Source organism: Clarias gariepinus, chromosome 13, assembly GCF_024256425.1.
Source record: "Clarias gariepinus isolate MV-2021 ecotype Netherlands chromosome 13, CGAR_prim_01v2, whole genome shotgun sequence".
Lineage (NCBI taxonomy): Eukaryota > Metazoa > Chordata > Actinopteri > Siluriformes > Clariidae > Clarias > Clarias gariepinus.
Genome location: NC_071112.1, coordinates 25,753,872 through 25,771,216, shown reverse-complemented (window position 1 = coordinate 25,771,216; position 17,345 = coordinate 25,753,872). Strand labels below are relative to the sequence as shown.

General features: G+C 37.8%; 1 protein-coding gene across 1 annotated transcript in view; it reads left to right on the top strand.

Annotated features, from left to right (window-relative positions):
• Positions 1–17,345, top strand: part of LOC128535570 (ribosome quality control complex subunit NEMF-like) — a 29,541-nt gene that overhangs the window by 3,301 nt on the left and 8,895 nt on the right. Inside the window, exons 5-21 of the mRNA XM_053509561.1 lie at positions 2,277–2,425; positions 3,947–4,014; positions 4,107–4,196; positions 4,314–4,387; positions 4,477–4,547; positions 4,639–4,714; positions 4,817–4,957; positions 9,579–9,787; positions 10,559–10,750; positions 11,758–11,821; positions 11,911–11,999; positions 12,077–12,180; positions 12,296–12,358; positions 15,030–15,142; positions 15,244–15,301; positions 16,243–16,301; positions 17,220–17,340. Coding sequence (XP_053365536.1) covers positions 2,277–2,425; positions 3,947–4,014; positions 4,107–4,196; positions 4,314–4,387; positions 4,477–4,547; positions 4,639–4,714; positions 4,817–4,957; positions 9,579–9,787; positions 10,559–10,750; positions 11,758–11,821; positions 11,911–11,999; positions 12,077–12,180; positions 12,296–12,358; positions 15,030–15,142; positions 15,244–15,301; positions 16,243–16,301; positions 17,220–17,340 — 1,741 coding nt within the window. The remainder of the gene's footprint in view (positions 1–2,276; positions 2,426–3,946; positions 4,015–4,106; positions 4,197–4,313; positions 4,388–4,476; positions 4,548–4,638; positions 4,715–4,816; positions 4,958–9,578; positions 9,788–10,558; positions 10,751–11,757; positions 11,822–11,910; positions 12,000–12,076; positions 12,181–12,295; positions 12,359–15,029; positions 15,143–15,243; positions 15,302–16,242; positions 16,302–17,219; positions 17,341–17,345) is intronic.

The window sequence follows — 17,345 nt, the reverse complement described above, 5'->3', positions numbered from 1 at the left end:
AGTGTTTGGGCAAAGTACTCATGAGTCCAGGACCTGCTGCCAGTTTTCTACACCTAAGATCCTATGTGTTTGTGCATATTTAAGCCTAGTTTTCATTGCTTTTGGGCCACAATTCTTCCATGAAGAGGACTTCTGGCCAGACTTCTCCAGACAGTTGATAGATGTACCTGGGGCCCACAGGTTCTTGTCTGTTCTTTGCTTATGGTGCATAAGCTACGTTTTCTTAAATACAGTGGAGCCTTGGATTACGAGTAACGTGGTTTACGAGTGTTTTGCAAGACGAGCAACAATTTTTAATAATTTTTTACTTGAAAAACGAGCATTGTCTTAGTTAACGAGCACATAGTATCATGTTTGACGCATGCGCTTCTTGTTTTAACAACGAGCGTTACGTCATCACAAGTGAGCCAACGGTTTTTCTCTCTCTTGCAGCAGAATTGTAGGTAATCGTCTCTCCTGCTGGGTGAATACACACACGCGCTGTGTGTGTGTGTTTGTGTGTGAGATGTGCGTGTGCGCGCACACACACACACACACACACACACACACACACATTAACGGAGAGACCGTTTTTAAAACCGTTTAAAAATTAGCAAGGAACATCGCTAGTCACACTCGCGTGAGTGCATACTAACGGGATTACTACTGTAAAGTAAAACAACAACAACAACAACAAAAATTAAACAGCTCCTCACCTTTGAAAACAGTCGCGACAGAGAAGAGTTTGTGTGTTTATTTGGCAACCTGAGAGAAGGGGAGTTGTAAAGCCGAGACCTATCGTCTCCCCTGCTGGGTCTTAGTGCCTGCAGTGTTTTTGAGTGTGCCTGTTTGTGTCTGTGTAAGGCAGAGAGTTTCTGTGTTTGTTTGGCAACCTGAGAGAAGGGGGCCGTAAACGCGAACGAGCTCCCCTTCATCCCCCCTCCTCTCAGGTTGCCAAATAAACACACAAACTTCTCTCTGTCGCAATAGTTTTCAAAGGTGAGGAGCTGTTTAATTAGTTTTTTGTTGTTGTTGTTTTACTTACAGCAGTGATCCTGTTAGTATGCACTCACGCGAGTGTGACTAGGAATGTCCCTTGCTAATTTTTAAATGGTTTTAAAAACGGTCTATCCGTTAATGTGTGTGTGTGTGTGTGTGTGTGTGTGTGTACAACGAAAACCCTTATCTGTCGGGGTTTAATTTTACATTTTTTTAAGGTAAAGTACAGGTTAATTTGTTTTATTTTTACTTTATATTTTGTATTAATTATATTTATGTATTTATTTTTTTGGGCTGTAGAACGAATAATTTAAGTTTCCATTATTTTCTATGGGAAAATAAAATTTGGTTTACGAGTGTTTTGGAATACGAGCCCACTTCCGGAACGAATTAAGCTCGTAATCCGAGGTTCCACTGTATAACTTAATTTAAAATTGTTGCCTGAGAGAGACCCTGCTGATGCAGTTTAACTATTTTGTATCTTGTTGCTGTCTTGCTGTGGTGTATGATCTGTGACCTGAAACTGCCTTCCACAACCTCACATTAGTTGCAGAATTAGTTTTTCACCTAGTTTAGTTTTAAACCTCTTACACAGCTGTTTCTGTGGTAATGACTATATTTCAACCTACTAAAAGAAACCACTGCCATCATGGAATACTGTTTCCATGAAGTGTTCCACTTGGTCAGCAACAATTTTAAGGTAGGTTTTATGCATCCCACTGCCACATCCCTCTGTCTTGCCTTCTTTCCATAATGCATACTAGTGCCATCTCTTCCCCAAGTAACCAATATAGACATCTGGCCATCCACATCTGTATGGCACCCTGACCTCTACAAAGACCCATATGCAACAAACTAAGATGTGAACACAGTGTGTTCAGTTCCAGCATGAACTTTTTCAGGAATTTGACCTGCAGGCCATCTTTTCCTCTCAACTTGCATCTGTGAGCCTTGGCCACCAATTCCCATGTTCACCAGTTTTCCTTCCTTGGACCACTTTTGGCAGGTCCTGCCCAATGCAGACCTGCAGGAACCTCCCACAAGAGCTGCAGTTTTAGACAAGATCTGATCCAATCGTGTAGCCATCACAAGTTGAACTTTGTAAAAGTCGCTCATATTCTTATGCTTGCCCATCTCTTCTGCATAACACATCAACTTCAGGGTCCAAATGTTCACTTGCTACCTATTATATCCCACCCACTCCCAGGTGCTGTTGTAAAGAGAATACTAATGTTATTTACTTCACTTGTCAATGATTATAATGTTATGGATGATCGGTATGTGGTTTGCATTTGCAGGGGAACATAATCCTGACAGATCATGAGTATACCATACTCAACCTGCTGCGCTTTCGTACCGCTGAGGCAGAGGATGTGAAAATTGCAGTGAGAGAAAGATACCCCATAGAGAATGCCAGGCCTCCTGAACCCCTTATTAGCCTCGAAAGGTGAGAACGACTTTAAATCAAAGAGAAATAGCAAGGTTGGAGATGACAAATAAATAAATCAACCAGGATTAAACAACATTTAATAAAGGCTAATAAAATGAAACTTAACAATGTAAAAGTAAATCAAATCAGTTAGTGAGTTAATAAAACAATAAACAAATAAAATTATTTGTACATAAAAAATGTAACTAAATTATGTAATCAATAAAACTAAAATGTCAAATAAATAATAAAACAATGAGGGAGATCAAATGTCATTGATCGGATGATATGTTGTAATTATAGTTATTATTATAAAGCTCATGTTTCTCAGGTAACTACAGGAATCCAAACAATAAATAAGTTCTCAATGTAAAACCATTATACTTATAGAATACCTACAGAAATATATGCAAATATGACATGCATGTTTTTTTTTTTCTTCCAAAATCCTAAATATACAGCACTGTAGGTTTTTCAGTGTTGTAGTTATACTTTTGTTGTCTTAAGGGGTGCACTGAAGAAATTTTTGGCAGGTTGAGCAAGAATACTTTCGTTTTAGTACTGATACTGATATTTGGTAGTACTTGATGTTTTTTTAGGGTAAGATAAATGAATAAGCTCTATACAAATGAAATGGAAAAAGCCACATACAATTGCATATCTTATCGTTCTAATTATCAGTAAATACATTTTATTAGGCAGGATTTTTTTTCTTCCCCATTTTGTGGGCAACCGCACATAAACTACAACAGTGCCACCATGTTATTGCTAAAGTCGCAACATGGACTATGCAAAAAATTGAACTAATAATTTAAGTAACCAAAAACAAAATAACTTTTGTTATAGGTATTTCAAAGTATGTTGTTGATAGAAAACCAACTGAAGCGACGTGGTTATTTTTTCCAAGCTGAAGTGGGAATAACGTTGTTACTTGTTAGCATGTCAAAGGTAATAAATAGTAAAAAAAAAAAGGTAAAAAATTTTACTTTCACATTTGTCACTGTTGATGCAGAAAACATAGCTTGTCAAAAGCGAGATAAAGGCATCTGCTGCTAAGCTACGTAGACGCAAGACAAACAGAGACAAGATAGAGATAATATAGCTAGATAATAAAAATAACCTAACTCTTACTTGCTGACATTAAACCTTTCTCTGGGGGAGAAAACCCAAGCTGACCTGATTGCTGTCTCTGTAGTTCCCTTTTCTGTTTTTTCTTCTTTTCTTTCTGCAACCATCTGATAGATCCACTTTATGCTTTCAGTAAAGTTTTCAACAGGGACACCTGCTTAGACATGAGGGGGAAGACGGGCTGCATGTAGGGCCTGCGTAGTGAACATCCGGCTCTGCCGTAAGGTGGTATTGGTGCCGAGTATGAGTTGATTAGCGCAATATCTCACTGAATCCCATCTTTGGTATCAATATCAGTGCAGTCCAATTTCACTAAATATTCAAGTTTTATCATAGATAGATCAAAGTGTGTTTGTGGTAGAAAACTGCAATTATTTTTTTGTGTAATGTTTTTTTTTTTTTTTTTCCCAGGCTTACAGATATTTTATCAAAAGCTCAGAGTGGAGAACAAATAAAAAGGATTCTGAATCCCCACTTTTGTGAGTGTTACTGTTCTGCAAAATCTTACTGCATAGTTGCTTCAAACAATGAGCCGTTACCTTTTAAAGTTTATTTAACCTTTTCCCCACAGCATATGGAGGCACTCTTATTGAACACTGCCTTATAGAAGTTGGTTTTCCTGGTCTTTTAAAAATGGACCACCAGTTTAACATCACAGAAGGTTAGTTTTCCTCTTGTGACAATTCAGTTATTTGCAAAAGCCAGTTACTCTGTATACGATATTGTTTCAAAGACTTCTAAGGAATTAACAACAGCATTAAAATGTATTATTCTACAGCCGGGCCAAAACTTCTTGAGGCTTTGCAGATGGCAGAGCACTATATGGAGAAAGCAGCAAACTTTAATGGAAAGGTAGGAATTAATATTGAATTTTAATTTTATTGTTAAATTACCGTTTTACACGTATGTTTGTATGTTTTTTTTTTTTTCCTCTGGAAAAGGGTTACATCATTCAGAAAACTGAAAAAAAGCCAAGCATGACTCCAGACAAACCACATGAAGAGTTGCTCACGTAAGATCATTAAATCATATTTTTATCCTTTTTGGTTTACAGTAAAGGCTTTCTGTTATTTCTTCATCACTTTTTTTTTTCGGGTTGATAGGTACGAAGAATTTCACCCATTTCTCTTTTTCCAACATGCAAAGAGCTCTTATATTGAGTTTGAATCTTTTGATAAGGTTTGTGTGGTTTTTTTTTTTTTTTTGGTAAATGGTTGTGATTTTAATTATGCTACTATGAGCTCATATATTTTTTTTATCATACATTATTTTCCCTCTCAGGCTATTGATGAGTTCTTCTCCAAGATGGAGAGTCAAAAGATTGACATGAAAGCACTTCAGCAGGAGAAACAAGCCCTGAAAAAGCTTGAGAATGTGAAAAAGGATCACGAGCAACGGTTGGAGGCTCTACATCAAGCCCAGGTGAAGTACTGTAATCACTTAATCACAGAGCTTTTCCTTGCTTACAGTATACCTCTTTCTCAAGGCACTTCAATAACAAAAACTTTGCAGCAGGATTAGACTGATTGATCATGGTATATACAGTGGGGCAAAAAAGTATTTATTCAGCCACCAATTGTGCAAGTTGTCCCACTTAAAAAGACGAAAGAGGTCTGTAATTTTCATTATAGCGATTTCTCAACTATGAGAGACAAAAAAAGAAAAAAACCCCAGGAAATCACATTGTAGGATTTTTAAAGAATTTATTTGCAAATTATGGTGTATATAAGTATTTGGTCACCTACAAACAAGCAAGATTTCTGCCTCTCACAGACCTGTAACTTCTTCTTTAAAAGGCTCCTCTGTCCGCCACTCGTTACCTGTATTAATGGCATCTGTTATAAGTATAAAAGACACCTGTCCACAAGCTTAGTCACACTCCAAACTCCACTATGGCCAAGAACAAAAAGCTGTCAAACGACACCTGAAACAAAACTGTAGACCTGCACCAGGCTGGGAAGACGGAATCTACAATAGGTAAGCAGCTTGGTGTGAAGAAATCAACTGTGGGAGCAATTATTAGAAAATGGAAGACATACAAGACCACTGATGATCTCCCTCGATCTGGTGCTCCATGCAAGATCTTACCCCGTGGGGTCAAAAAGATCACAAGAACTGTGAGCAAAAATCCCAGAACCACACGGGGGGACCTAGTGAATGACCTGCAGAGAGCTGGGACCAGAGTAACAAAACAACGAAAAAACGAAACATCATGCTTTGAGGCTGTTTTTCTGCAAAGGGACCAGGACGACTGATCCGTGTAAAGCAAAGAATGAATGGGGCCATGTATCGTGAGATTTTAGGTGAAAACCTCCTTCCATCAGCAAGGGCATGGGTGGCTGGGTCTTTCAGCATGACAATGATTCCAAACATGCCATCCGGGCAACGAAGAAGGGGCTTCATAAGAAGCATTTCAAGGTCTTGAAGTTACCTGGACAGTCTCCAGATCTCAACCCCATGGAAAATCTTTGGAGAGAGTTGAAAGTCCGTGTTGCCCAGCGACAGCCCCAAAACATCACTGCTCTAGAGGAGATCTGCATGGAGGAATAACCAAAATACCAGCAACAGTGTGTGAAAACCTCATGAAGACTTACAGAAAATGTTTCATGTGTCATTGCCAACAAAGTATTGAAAAAAAGTGATTAAATTTTGTTATTGACCAAATACTTATTTTCCACCAATAATTAAAGAAATTAATTCTTAAAAAATTCTACTGTGTGATTTTCTGGATTTCTTTTTTCTTATTTTGTCTCTCATAGTTGAAGTATACCAATGATGAAAACTACAGGCCTCTCTCATCTTTTAAAGTGGGAGAACTTGCACAATTGGTGGCTGATAGGTCATTCACTAGCTGGACTATTTAAATACTTCTTTGCCCCACTGTAAATGCTAAGCAACTGTTGAATACTAGTTTTCAGCAGATTCAAATATAATACAATATAAAAACAGCTGTAACTCGGTATACAAATTCAATCCGTTCCAGAAGCAATTTCCCTTTGGAAATAATAAAGTTATTTGAATCTTTGAATCTTGAATCTTGAAGCGAGTTCTTTATGCCAAATTTCACAAACACATTTTCCCATAGGTATAAATGCAGATAATCTGTTCCAGACACCAAAACATATTACCAATTTCTAATACTATAATCATATTTTTGCATATAAAAACAATCAAAACATTTGGAAAAGCCATGTAAACTCAGCAGAAAAAGAAACATCCTCTGATTTTCAACTGTTTTGACTTCCAGTAAACTTAATATGTAAATATTTGTATGAACACTAAAATAGAGTATACACTAAGACATAAACTAAAAATGTTTCACAATGTGTCCCTGAATGAAGGGAGGCTCAAAATCAAAAGTACCAGTCAGTATCTGGTGTGGCCACCGGCTGCTTGAAGTACTGCAGTACATCTCCTCCTAATGGACTGGACCAGATTTGTCAGTTCTTTCTGTGAGATGTTACCCCACTCTTCCACCAAGGCACCTGCTGGACATTTATGGGGGGAATGGCCCTAGCCCTCACCCTGCGATCCAACAGGTCCCAGACGGGCTCAATGGGATTGAGCCCCGGGCCCCAGGGAGGAGGATGTCTTCCCTGTATCGCAAGGCATTGAGATTGCCTGCAATGACAACAAGCTCAGTCTGATGGTGATGTGATATACCGCCCCAGACCATGACGGACCCCCCCACCTCCAAATCTATCCCGCTTCAGTTTTGTCTCACCCCTGGTGAGACAAAACCGTGACTCATCAGTAAAGAGCACTTTTTGCCACTCCTGTCTGGTCCAGCGAAGGTGGGTTTGTGTCCATAGGCGGCGTTGTTGCTGGTGATGTCTGGCAAGGACCTGCCTTCCAACAGGCCTACAAGCCCTCAGTCCAGCCTCTCTCAGCCTATTGCGGACAGTCTGAGCACTGAAGGAGGGATTGTGTGTTCCTGGTGTGACTCGGGCAGTTGTTGTGGCCATCCTGTACCTGTCACGCAGGTGTGATATTCAAATGTACTGATCCTGTGCAAGTGTTGTTACACATGGACTTCCACTGCGAAGATGATCAGCTGTCTCCCTGTAGCGCTGTCTTAGGCGTCTCACAGTGCGGACATGGCAATTTATTGCCCCAGCCACATCAGCAGTCTTCATGCCTCCCTGCAGCATGCCTAATGCACGTTAACGCAGATGAGCAGGGACCCTGGGCATCTTTCTTTGGGTGTTTTTCACAGTTGGTAGACAAGTCTCTTTAGTTTCTTGCGTTTTTAGAACTGTGACCTTAAATGCCTACTTTCTGTAAGCTGTTAAGGTCTTAACGACCATTCCACAGGTGCATGTTAATTAATTGATTATGGTTAATTGAACATGCATGGAAAACATTGTTTAAACCCTTTACAATGAAGATCTGTAAAGTTATTTGGATTTTTACAACATTTATTGTTGAAATACACAGTCATGAAAAAGGAACGTTTCTTTTTTTGCTGAGTTTATATAAAGTAAAATATGAAATAAATGAATAGAATACATCACCAGAAGCACCACTTACAGTGAGGTCAATAAGTATTTCATCACCCTGTGATTTTGCAAGTTCTCCTACTTTGAAATCATGGAGGGGTCTAAAATTTTTAGCATAGGTGCATTTCCACTGTGAGAGACAGAATCTAAAAAGAAAAATCCGGAAATCACATATTATGTGTATGTGTGTGTATGTGTATATATATATATATATATATATATATATATAATGATTTTTTTAAAACAATTTATTTGTGAATTACTGTGTCAAATAAGTATTTAATCATTTGCTTATCAGCCAGATTTCTGACCCTTAAAGACCTGTTATTTTGCTTTTAATGAGTCCATATGCTTCTCACGGAGCCACTCCTTGGTTTTTCTGGCAATGTGCTTTGGGTCATTGTCATGTTGGAAGACCCAGCCACGACCCATCTTTAATGCTCTGACTGAGAGAAGGAGGTTTTTGCCCAATATGTCGCAATACATGGCCCCATTCATCCTCTCCTTAATACAGTGCAGTCGTCCTGTCCCCTGTGCAGAAAAACACCCCCTGAGCATGATGCTTCCAGCCCCACTGTAGGTATGGTATTATTGGGATGATACTCATCATTCTTCTTCCTCCAAACATGGCGAAAGGAGTTAAGACCAAAAAGTTCTACTTTGGTCTCATCTGACCACAGGACTTTCTCCCATGGATCACCCAGATGGTCCCTGGCAAACTTCAGACAGGCCTGGACATGGGCTTACTTAAGCAGGGGAACCTTCCGTGCGATGCAAGATTTTAAACCATGACGTCTTAGTGTATTACTGATAGTAGCCTTGGAAACAATGATCCCAGCTCTCTTCCCGGCATTGACCAGCTCCTCCTGTGTGGTTCTGGGCTGATTCTTTACCGTTCCTAGCATCATTGATACCCCTTGTATCTACTTAGACTTTGGCTGATTGTGGGGTGCACCGGTGTCTTTATGACAGCTAATGACCTTAAACAGGTGCTACTAATTTAAATTCATGAGCAGAGTGTAGCTGGACTATTTAAAAGCAAAATAACAGGTCTTTGAGGGTCAGAAATCTGTCTGATAAGCAAGTGATCAAATACTTATTTGACACAGTATTTCACAAATAAATTGTTTAAAAAAAATCATACAATGTGATTTCCGGATTTTTTAGATTCTGTCTCTCACAGTAGAAATGCACCTATGCTAAAAATTGTAGACCCCTCCATGATTTCTAAGTAAGAGAACTTACACAGGGTGATAAAATATTTATTGACCTCACTGTAGCTTTAATTTCTGATTCCTCTGTATGGCTCCATTTTCTTCTTGCTACCGTCCTTGCTAACATTCTTGGGACCCATGGTTCTATGTATTCACAAAATCTTGCACAAAATTTTGGTTCGGTTCGGCTCGGTTTGTTTATTCATATGCTAAAAATGTTTCGGATATGAATGCAAAATTTCAAATCTAATTGCGAAAATTTTTTGTATGTCGTACTACTCTGTATTCCTATATGTTTTATTTTATTGAAAAAACAATATTGTTTTGTAGGAGGTGGACCGTTTGAAGGGTGAGTTGTTGGAAATGAATCTCCCCATTGTAGAGCGAGCTATCCAGGTGGTGCGCAGTGCTTTGGCTAATCAGGTGGACTGGACTGAGATCAACCAAATTGTCAAAGAAGCTCAAGCTGCGGGAGATCCTGTAGCGTGTGCAATTAAGGAGCTGAAACTACAAACCAACCACATTACTATGCTATTAAAGTAAGTTCTCTTGTTTCTGCCATATTTGGAACCCCTTTTCCTTGGCATATTACTGTATATTAGACATGAATGAAACCCTTTATAAACCTCGTAAGCTTGTTATAACCCTCCATTTTTTTCCTCTTGTAAAAGTACCTTTCTATGCTTTGCCATAAATCCAATGGGATTACCTGTTCTTTCAGAACATTCAGGTTATCAGCTGATTTTAATTTATCACCACATAACGTTGCTGAGCTTAGGTCTGACCAATTGAAGCACTCACACTGTAAGAGGCTGGTATGGTGGCTATGTTTAATGCATATGTATCTGGTTTCACAAGACCAATCTTTGTTCCTTAGAAAGCTGAACCTCACTAACTAGTGATTTCCTTATGGCCGCAATTTAGTTTCAATGCTTGTTAGTTTTAAAAAAAAATAAAAACTGCATGTTTATTAATTCACAATATAAGCAAGATTTATAAAAACAGACTTTTGAAGGGAACCTTCTGATATTCAAGTGTGTGCACAGGTGGAGGGCAAGTTTTTTTCTGATCATCTTATGTAAAAATGTATGAAAACTTGATTATATAATACATATATTTTTTGTGTTTGGCTTAGTCTGTTGATGCAAGTGTGAATTACATGTTGATCACATAATTTTAGAATTGTTCCACTGTTTGTGAATTTACAAACATTTTTTGTTAAGGCTTTAAATTGCCTTTTTTTATTTTAGTATTATTAAACTTGCTATTGAATTTGATCTGGCATGAAAAATAAAACTCTTATTTTACAGGAATCCATATATTGGTTCAGACGAAGATGAGGAAGAAGTAGTTGTTTCACACAGTACTAAAGAAGGCTCTGAGCAGCCGAAGGGGAAAAAAAATAAGAATAAAGCCAAAGGACAGACGGGCAAGATTCAGAAGAATAAACCCCTGTTTGTGGACGTGGACCTTGGTTTATCTGCTTATGCCAATTCAAAAAAGTGAGTGAATTAGTGAGTCCTAATATTATATAATTGTATATATAGTACAAACAGGAATAATCCAGATAAACCAGGAATATTCATATCATTTAAATTTAGCAAATTTGGATTTTGTTTTTATTTGCTATTGATACATTTATACATGTGTTATGTGAGCTCTGATTACGTTAAGTGATGCTAAATGTAATTTTATTTTCGTGCATGATGTATCAGAAAGACTATGCGTAATGGTGACGCACACTTTTGCCCAAATATTGTTCCAAATCAGTCATAAAAGTTCTGCTGTCTTTGATTTTGATTTTTTTCATTTCAAATCATATTGATCTTGCATGAAAATTGTTGTATATTCTGACATCCAACTAAAATATATGATGGGAGTTTAAGTCAAACTGGGACTTTTGGTTGCTTGTGCAGAAAAACACCAAAGAGTATAAATTGCATTTATTTTTCTGTATAGTCCTGTGCGTTATCTCTGCATTTCACAAGTGCTTGGATACTATAAAGGTAGAATTTTTTTCTGAATATGCTTAAATGCTGGCCTTCCAGGAACTCCTTCAGTGACTCAAACATGTGGAAGTGAGATTGGGACTGTATTGGGGATGTGGCAATAACTCCCAGCTGAGTTCTGTGTACAGTTCCCACAGAACGATTGTGCCTATCAGATTTGTTTTTAGAGATGCCCAAAAACTGCAAAAAAGTTACTTTAGCTTTTAAGTTAATGCGGGTACATTCTCTGTGCTTGTAAGTTCCGCTGTGCAGGGGAGGAGGAGCAAATGGCCCAAGTCACACCCTCACTGCTCTCATATACCCTCATGAAATCACAGGCATTTTGTTCAGGAAAAGTAGTAAGCCATTGTGCTCCTACTTCACAATTTCTCTAAGAATTGTTTAGTTTTAGTAATAAATCTGAGGCTTGTTGTGTGATACAATAAAATACCTGCTGACAGTCAATAATATGCTGGCTTATTAAATATGAACTAATGTAACTAAATGTAATAACTTTTCAGATATTATGACCACAAGCGGACCGCTGCCAAAAAGGAGCAGAAAACAGTAGAGGCGGCAGAGAAGGTTAAAAGTGAACAACACAACACTTCAAGATTAAATATTAAATTACTGTATATGAGGGTGAATTAATATTGGATGATTTCTTGCTTAAGGCCTTTAAGTCTGCTGAGAAAAAGACCAAGCAAACCCTTAAAGAAGTCCATACAGTGACAACAATTCAGAAAGCCAGAAAAGTCTTCTGGTGAGACAATTATTTAAAGTCTTGTAAGGATTGTAGATGCATTGCATATGCTATAAACATTTTCTGTGTATAACCAGGTTTGAAAAGTTCCTGTGGTTCATTAGCTCAGAGAACTACCTCGTCATTGCGGGACGGGACCAGCAGCAGAACGAGATGATTGTTAAACGCTATCTGCGACCAGGTACAGTACAATGAATTGGGTTTTGTGGAGTTGGTTTCAGTGTGGGGTGTCCCCCCAGCACCCTCCCCCCTCTCTTTCTCTCTAAGTGTCAGTAAAAAACAATTTCTTTTTTCAGGGGACATCTACATCCATGCTGATCTTCATGGAGCCACAAGCTGTATCATCAAGAATCCGTCTGGTAAGATGTTATTTAACATTAAAATTATGGTTTATGGTTTAGTGGACATTTTTATTACATTCTTTATTGGGAGTGGGTAATTAGCATGGTAGACAGTAAAAATATTTTGTTGCTGTAAGCTGCAGAAAAATACAAGAAATAAAAAAATTAATACAACAATTACTGGAATTGCTTTTATAGGAAAATACCAACAGATTTGTCGCAAAGCAGCTTTACACAATCAAAAAAATTATTTAGGTTTGTATGGAATGTGAATGTGTATGAATCAAAATGGTCAGATAGTCCCTGGTGAGTAAGCCGAGGATGACAGTGGCAAGGAAAAACTCCCTGAGATGGCAATAGGAAGAAACCTTGAGAGGAACCAGACTCAACAGGGAACCCATCCTCATTTGAGTGAAACAGAGAGCAGGAATTGTTCTGCATTCATACTGTGTGTTAGTTGGCAGGCAGTTCAGCATAACAGTTGATATTAATTGATTTTAATATGGAGTCCAGGTGGTTATTAAAAACTCAGGTAGACTTGTAGGAAGTTCCAGTTTTGATCTATCGAACTGTCAATTCCGCAGAGAAACAGCTGCCAACACCAGTTGAGGCCAGAACCGTCTTCTAGGTAGAGAGTAACCATCCCCAGATACATCCCAAAGAAAAACACGGGGCATCCATGTGATGAGATCTCCAAGCAGAAGCGGGGCACCAGGATGGGTCAGAGGGAGTCTAGATCACTGGCAGCTCAGGAATGACACGTGTAGCTCAAGAGAGAAAGGGGGAGAGGGGGAGAGAGGGAAGAGAGAGTGGGGGAGAAAGAGCAGAAGAGGAGAGATAACAGTTAGGTAACCCAAGAAGGAAACATAAACATGAGGGCTTCCTGGAATGTAAAGCAACCGATCACCTCACCGTCAACAAACCTGAGTGATCAATGAGAGTGGGAAAGACAGCATCTATACAGACCAGTTCACCATAATACCCTACGTCCATGAGTCCCCCCAGATCTGCTCCTTTACCTGAGTTCCAGATCTGAGTTCCGAACACTATTTGGAAGACTATTCCATAATTTTGGGGCTTTGTAAGAAAAAGCTCTGCCCCCAGCTGTAGTTTTCATAATACGCGGTACTGACAAGCAGCCTGTATCCTTTGATCGAAGTAGGCGTGGCAGATCGTAAGACACTAGCAGTTCGCTCAGATACTGCGGCGCGAGACCATTTAATGCTCTATACTGTATGTCAAGAATAGTCTTTTAAAATCAATGCGAAATATCACAGGGAGCCAATGTAGTGAAAATAAGATAGGGGTGATGTGCTCATATCTTCTGGTTCTAGTGAGGACTTTTGCTGTCTTTAGTCATTTAATTGCTTTTATGCACCAAATATTTGGAAAGATTACAATTATTTTACTACATAAATAGCTATTACATTGTCCTAAAATGGGGAGGATTGTGTCAGGAAGAACATCTGGCGTAAAAGCAAAATATGGGTATCGAATGATCCACTGTGGAAATCTCTAACAGGATGGTTAATACCAGCCAAAAAAACACACACATATATATTGGGCCATATAGATGTGTTTTTTTTAATTAGGCATAAATATTATTAATTCTATTTATAATTTATGTTATAGCCACTATAACCAATGTTTCCTCATTAATCTTGCCTAAGACAAATCCAACAGCTGCTATTTAAATGTTTCCTTATAGAAAGCTTTGCCATGTCAATGATTGTTTTTTTTTTTGTTAAATAATATGTTAAATAACTTTTTAAAGATCCATTTATGTATTCATCTTTTTAAAGATTCATTTATTCATAGTATGATTAGATTGTGTGGAGCATCTGCCATACAAGTTCCTGTAAATTAGCTGTGACACAGTGACACAAAAATAGTATTTTCCTCCTTTCTAATTTCTTCTATTTTTGGTTACTGTTACACCTAGGATGTTCAAACTAAATTTTATGTAAGACAAATACTTTGGAAGTAACCCAGACAATCTAAGGAAGTGCAGGTCTCGAACATGTCATACCACTCAAACATGATGGTTGAATATTGAACCAGCCTAACTTCTGCATGAAAAGAAGCATGAAAAAGGAGCACTTGTTTGCATGGTTTCACTTCGTATCTCTATCAGGGAACATGTTGGTAATTTTCCATCCCATGTGATGTTAAAATCAATTCCAAAAACTACCATGTCAATATTTTGATTTCCCAGTTAAAATCAAGGAGAAGTGCCCAACATCTGCTTTCTAGCACCACCAACCAGTCTGAATTTGTTCCTAGTTAGTTATCTGAAATGGTCTGCTTTGGAACAAGAAGTTTATCAAGGTTAAAAACACTGGAACCAATGGATGTTTCTTGCATAAAAGAAGCTTGCTTTCTTAGACTTGCATTTCAAAATGGTCATACTGAATATAAAAAATGTAAAAAATAAAATAAAATAAAAATTGTTCAGCCACAGATTTTTTTCTCACATTAGCACATTAGCAACACCTTAGTAGCAACTGAAAGTAAGTAGATTACCAAAAATTTAATAGTTTCTGACTTCAGCGTTATTTGTAAACTCCACATAAGAATTTCACTCAGATTGTTTTTCACACAGGTTTTTGCTGTCTTTAATTATAGTAATTAGCTCCTTATTTGTAAGAAATGTAATTTTTTAAGATTAAGTTCTACCTTGCATTTTAAGGTGAGCCTGTTCCCCCACGCACACTTAACGAGGCTGGAACAATGGCTGTCTGCTACAGTGCTGCTTGGGATGCTAAAGTAATCACCAGTGCTTGGTGGGTGCATCATAACCAGGTGAGCCAGGACAAACTTGTAATGGTAATGTTTTAATAATTGTATATAAAAAATTGATATTAAATTTGATCTTATATATTTTTTTCTGTTGCTTGATGCAGGTGTCCAAAACGGCGCCAACAGGAGAGTACTTAACCACAGGAAGCTTCATGATTAGAGGTAAATGTGGCTCTGCTTTTAGATATAGTACTAATATCAAACTCATGTGATCATATAATAAGTGCATAGTCATGAACCCATTGTGTTCTGTCTCCTGTAAACACTTGAGGACAGATGTTCTTATGCTGCTAATGCAGGTAAGTAGTATTAAGGAGTGCCACCCCCGAAAAAGTTTTTGGAGTGACTGTCTCGAAGATGATACTTTTCACAGTACTGTGCACTCATGGTTGGATTGTGTTAATAACATTTGTGAATGTGGAGCCTTCGTTCACATATAAAGGCAAATCTGATTTATCTCTTATTTCTGTTTTTATTTTATCTTTAGTTATTACAAACAATCATTATAATGTATGTATGTAATTATAATTTTTAATTCATTGTTGCTGTTTGAATTATTCACAAAAAAAAAACTAACATGGCAAAAAACTACAATCAGAACTACTAATGTGAAACAACACATTTAATTATGTCAAGGTTGTCTACAATCTACCCTTTATTTTAAATTTAATTTTTAAAATTTTCATATTTATTTCCTATTCCTATTCATAGTCTTTTATTTTTAGGTCACGAGCAGTTGTCTAAGCATTTCACTGCATATCGTACTGTGTATGACTGTGTATGTGACAAATAAAATTTGAATTTGAATCAGTTTGCCCCAAGATAAAAATGTTAGTTATGTTAGAGTCATGTTAGGGTCAGGGGTAGCTCAGTGGTTAGGGCATTGGTTAAGGCAGTTCGGAAGGTCCCAGGTTCAAATCTCACGACCACCAAGTTGTCCCTGTTGGGCCCTTGAGCAAGTCCCTCAACTGCTCAGATGTATAATGAGATAAAAATGTAAGTCACTCTGGATAAGGGCGTCTGCCAAATGCCTAAATGTAAATGTTAAAGTGTTTGCCCCAAGAGGTAATTAAATATTATTTTGTCTCCCTATTTTTTCTTAGGGAAGAAGAATTTCTTACCACCCTCATATCTTATTATGGGCTTTGGTTTTCTCTTCAGAGTAAGTATTTGTTTAATGTGAAATTATATACTGCCGGGACAAAAAAAATCACACCACTAATATTTCATTGGGTTATCTTCAGCTTTAATTACAGCCTTTATTCACTGTTGCATTGTTTCAACCTTTTACCAGAGTTGCATTAATTTTCGGGTTGATTGAGATTTTGGTGACAGAAGATAACGGGAGAGTCGAAGCATTTTGTAAAGTCTTGTCCAGCAAATACCAAAGAACTTGGTTAAGGTCAATTTTTGTGTGAAAGTTATTCCTTATGCTCCCCGAACAACATTCTCTTACAATTTGAACCAGATAAGTCTTTGCATTGTCATGCTGAAACATGCCTATGTCTTCAAGAAAGAAGTCATCGATTTAAGGGAGTCAGCTGACTTTAATGCTGAGCCTAGGTCTGACCAGTTCAAGTATCCCAAGGTCTTATCACTCCAGTGGCTTGTACAGTGGGCACTATGCATAATGAATGCATTGCTTTATGCTCTCCCCTTGTTACCCTGTCATGCCCGTTAATTTGGATTCATCAAGGCCATGTGACCTTTTTTTATTTTTCCAAAGTCCAAGCTTGATGCTTTATGCAAGAAAGAGATATTTTATTTCAGTTATTCAATCCATTAATTTTATATTGAAATTGGGGAGCTGCCACCAAAGGTGCCATGTTAAAAAACATTATGTGAATGTGATGAAAATAATTTATATTTTATATTTTAATATTTGATCCAAGCTTAATTTTTTTGTATCTTACTGTCCTTACTTTTCCAGTACTTAAGGGGTTGATTTTATACAATGACAAACACTCTGGACTGCTTTTTTTATTTATTTATTTTTTATTTTAGGGAAATTTGCAGAATTGGGTTTTGAATGCACTTTTAGATGTTTTAGATGTTTCCCAGTTATCTGTTGTGCCTGTAGGTGGATGAGCAGTCTGTGTTTAGACATCGGGGAGAACGGAAGGTTAAAACGCTGGATGAGGATGTAGAAGACCTAAGCTGTACTACTGCTGAGCTTTTGGAGGAGGGAGAGGAGCTGTTAGGTATT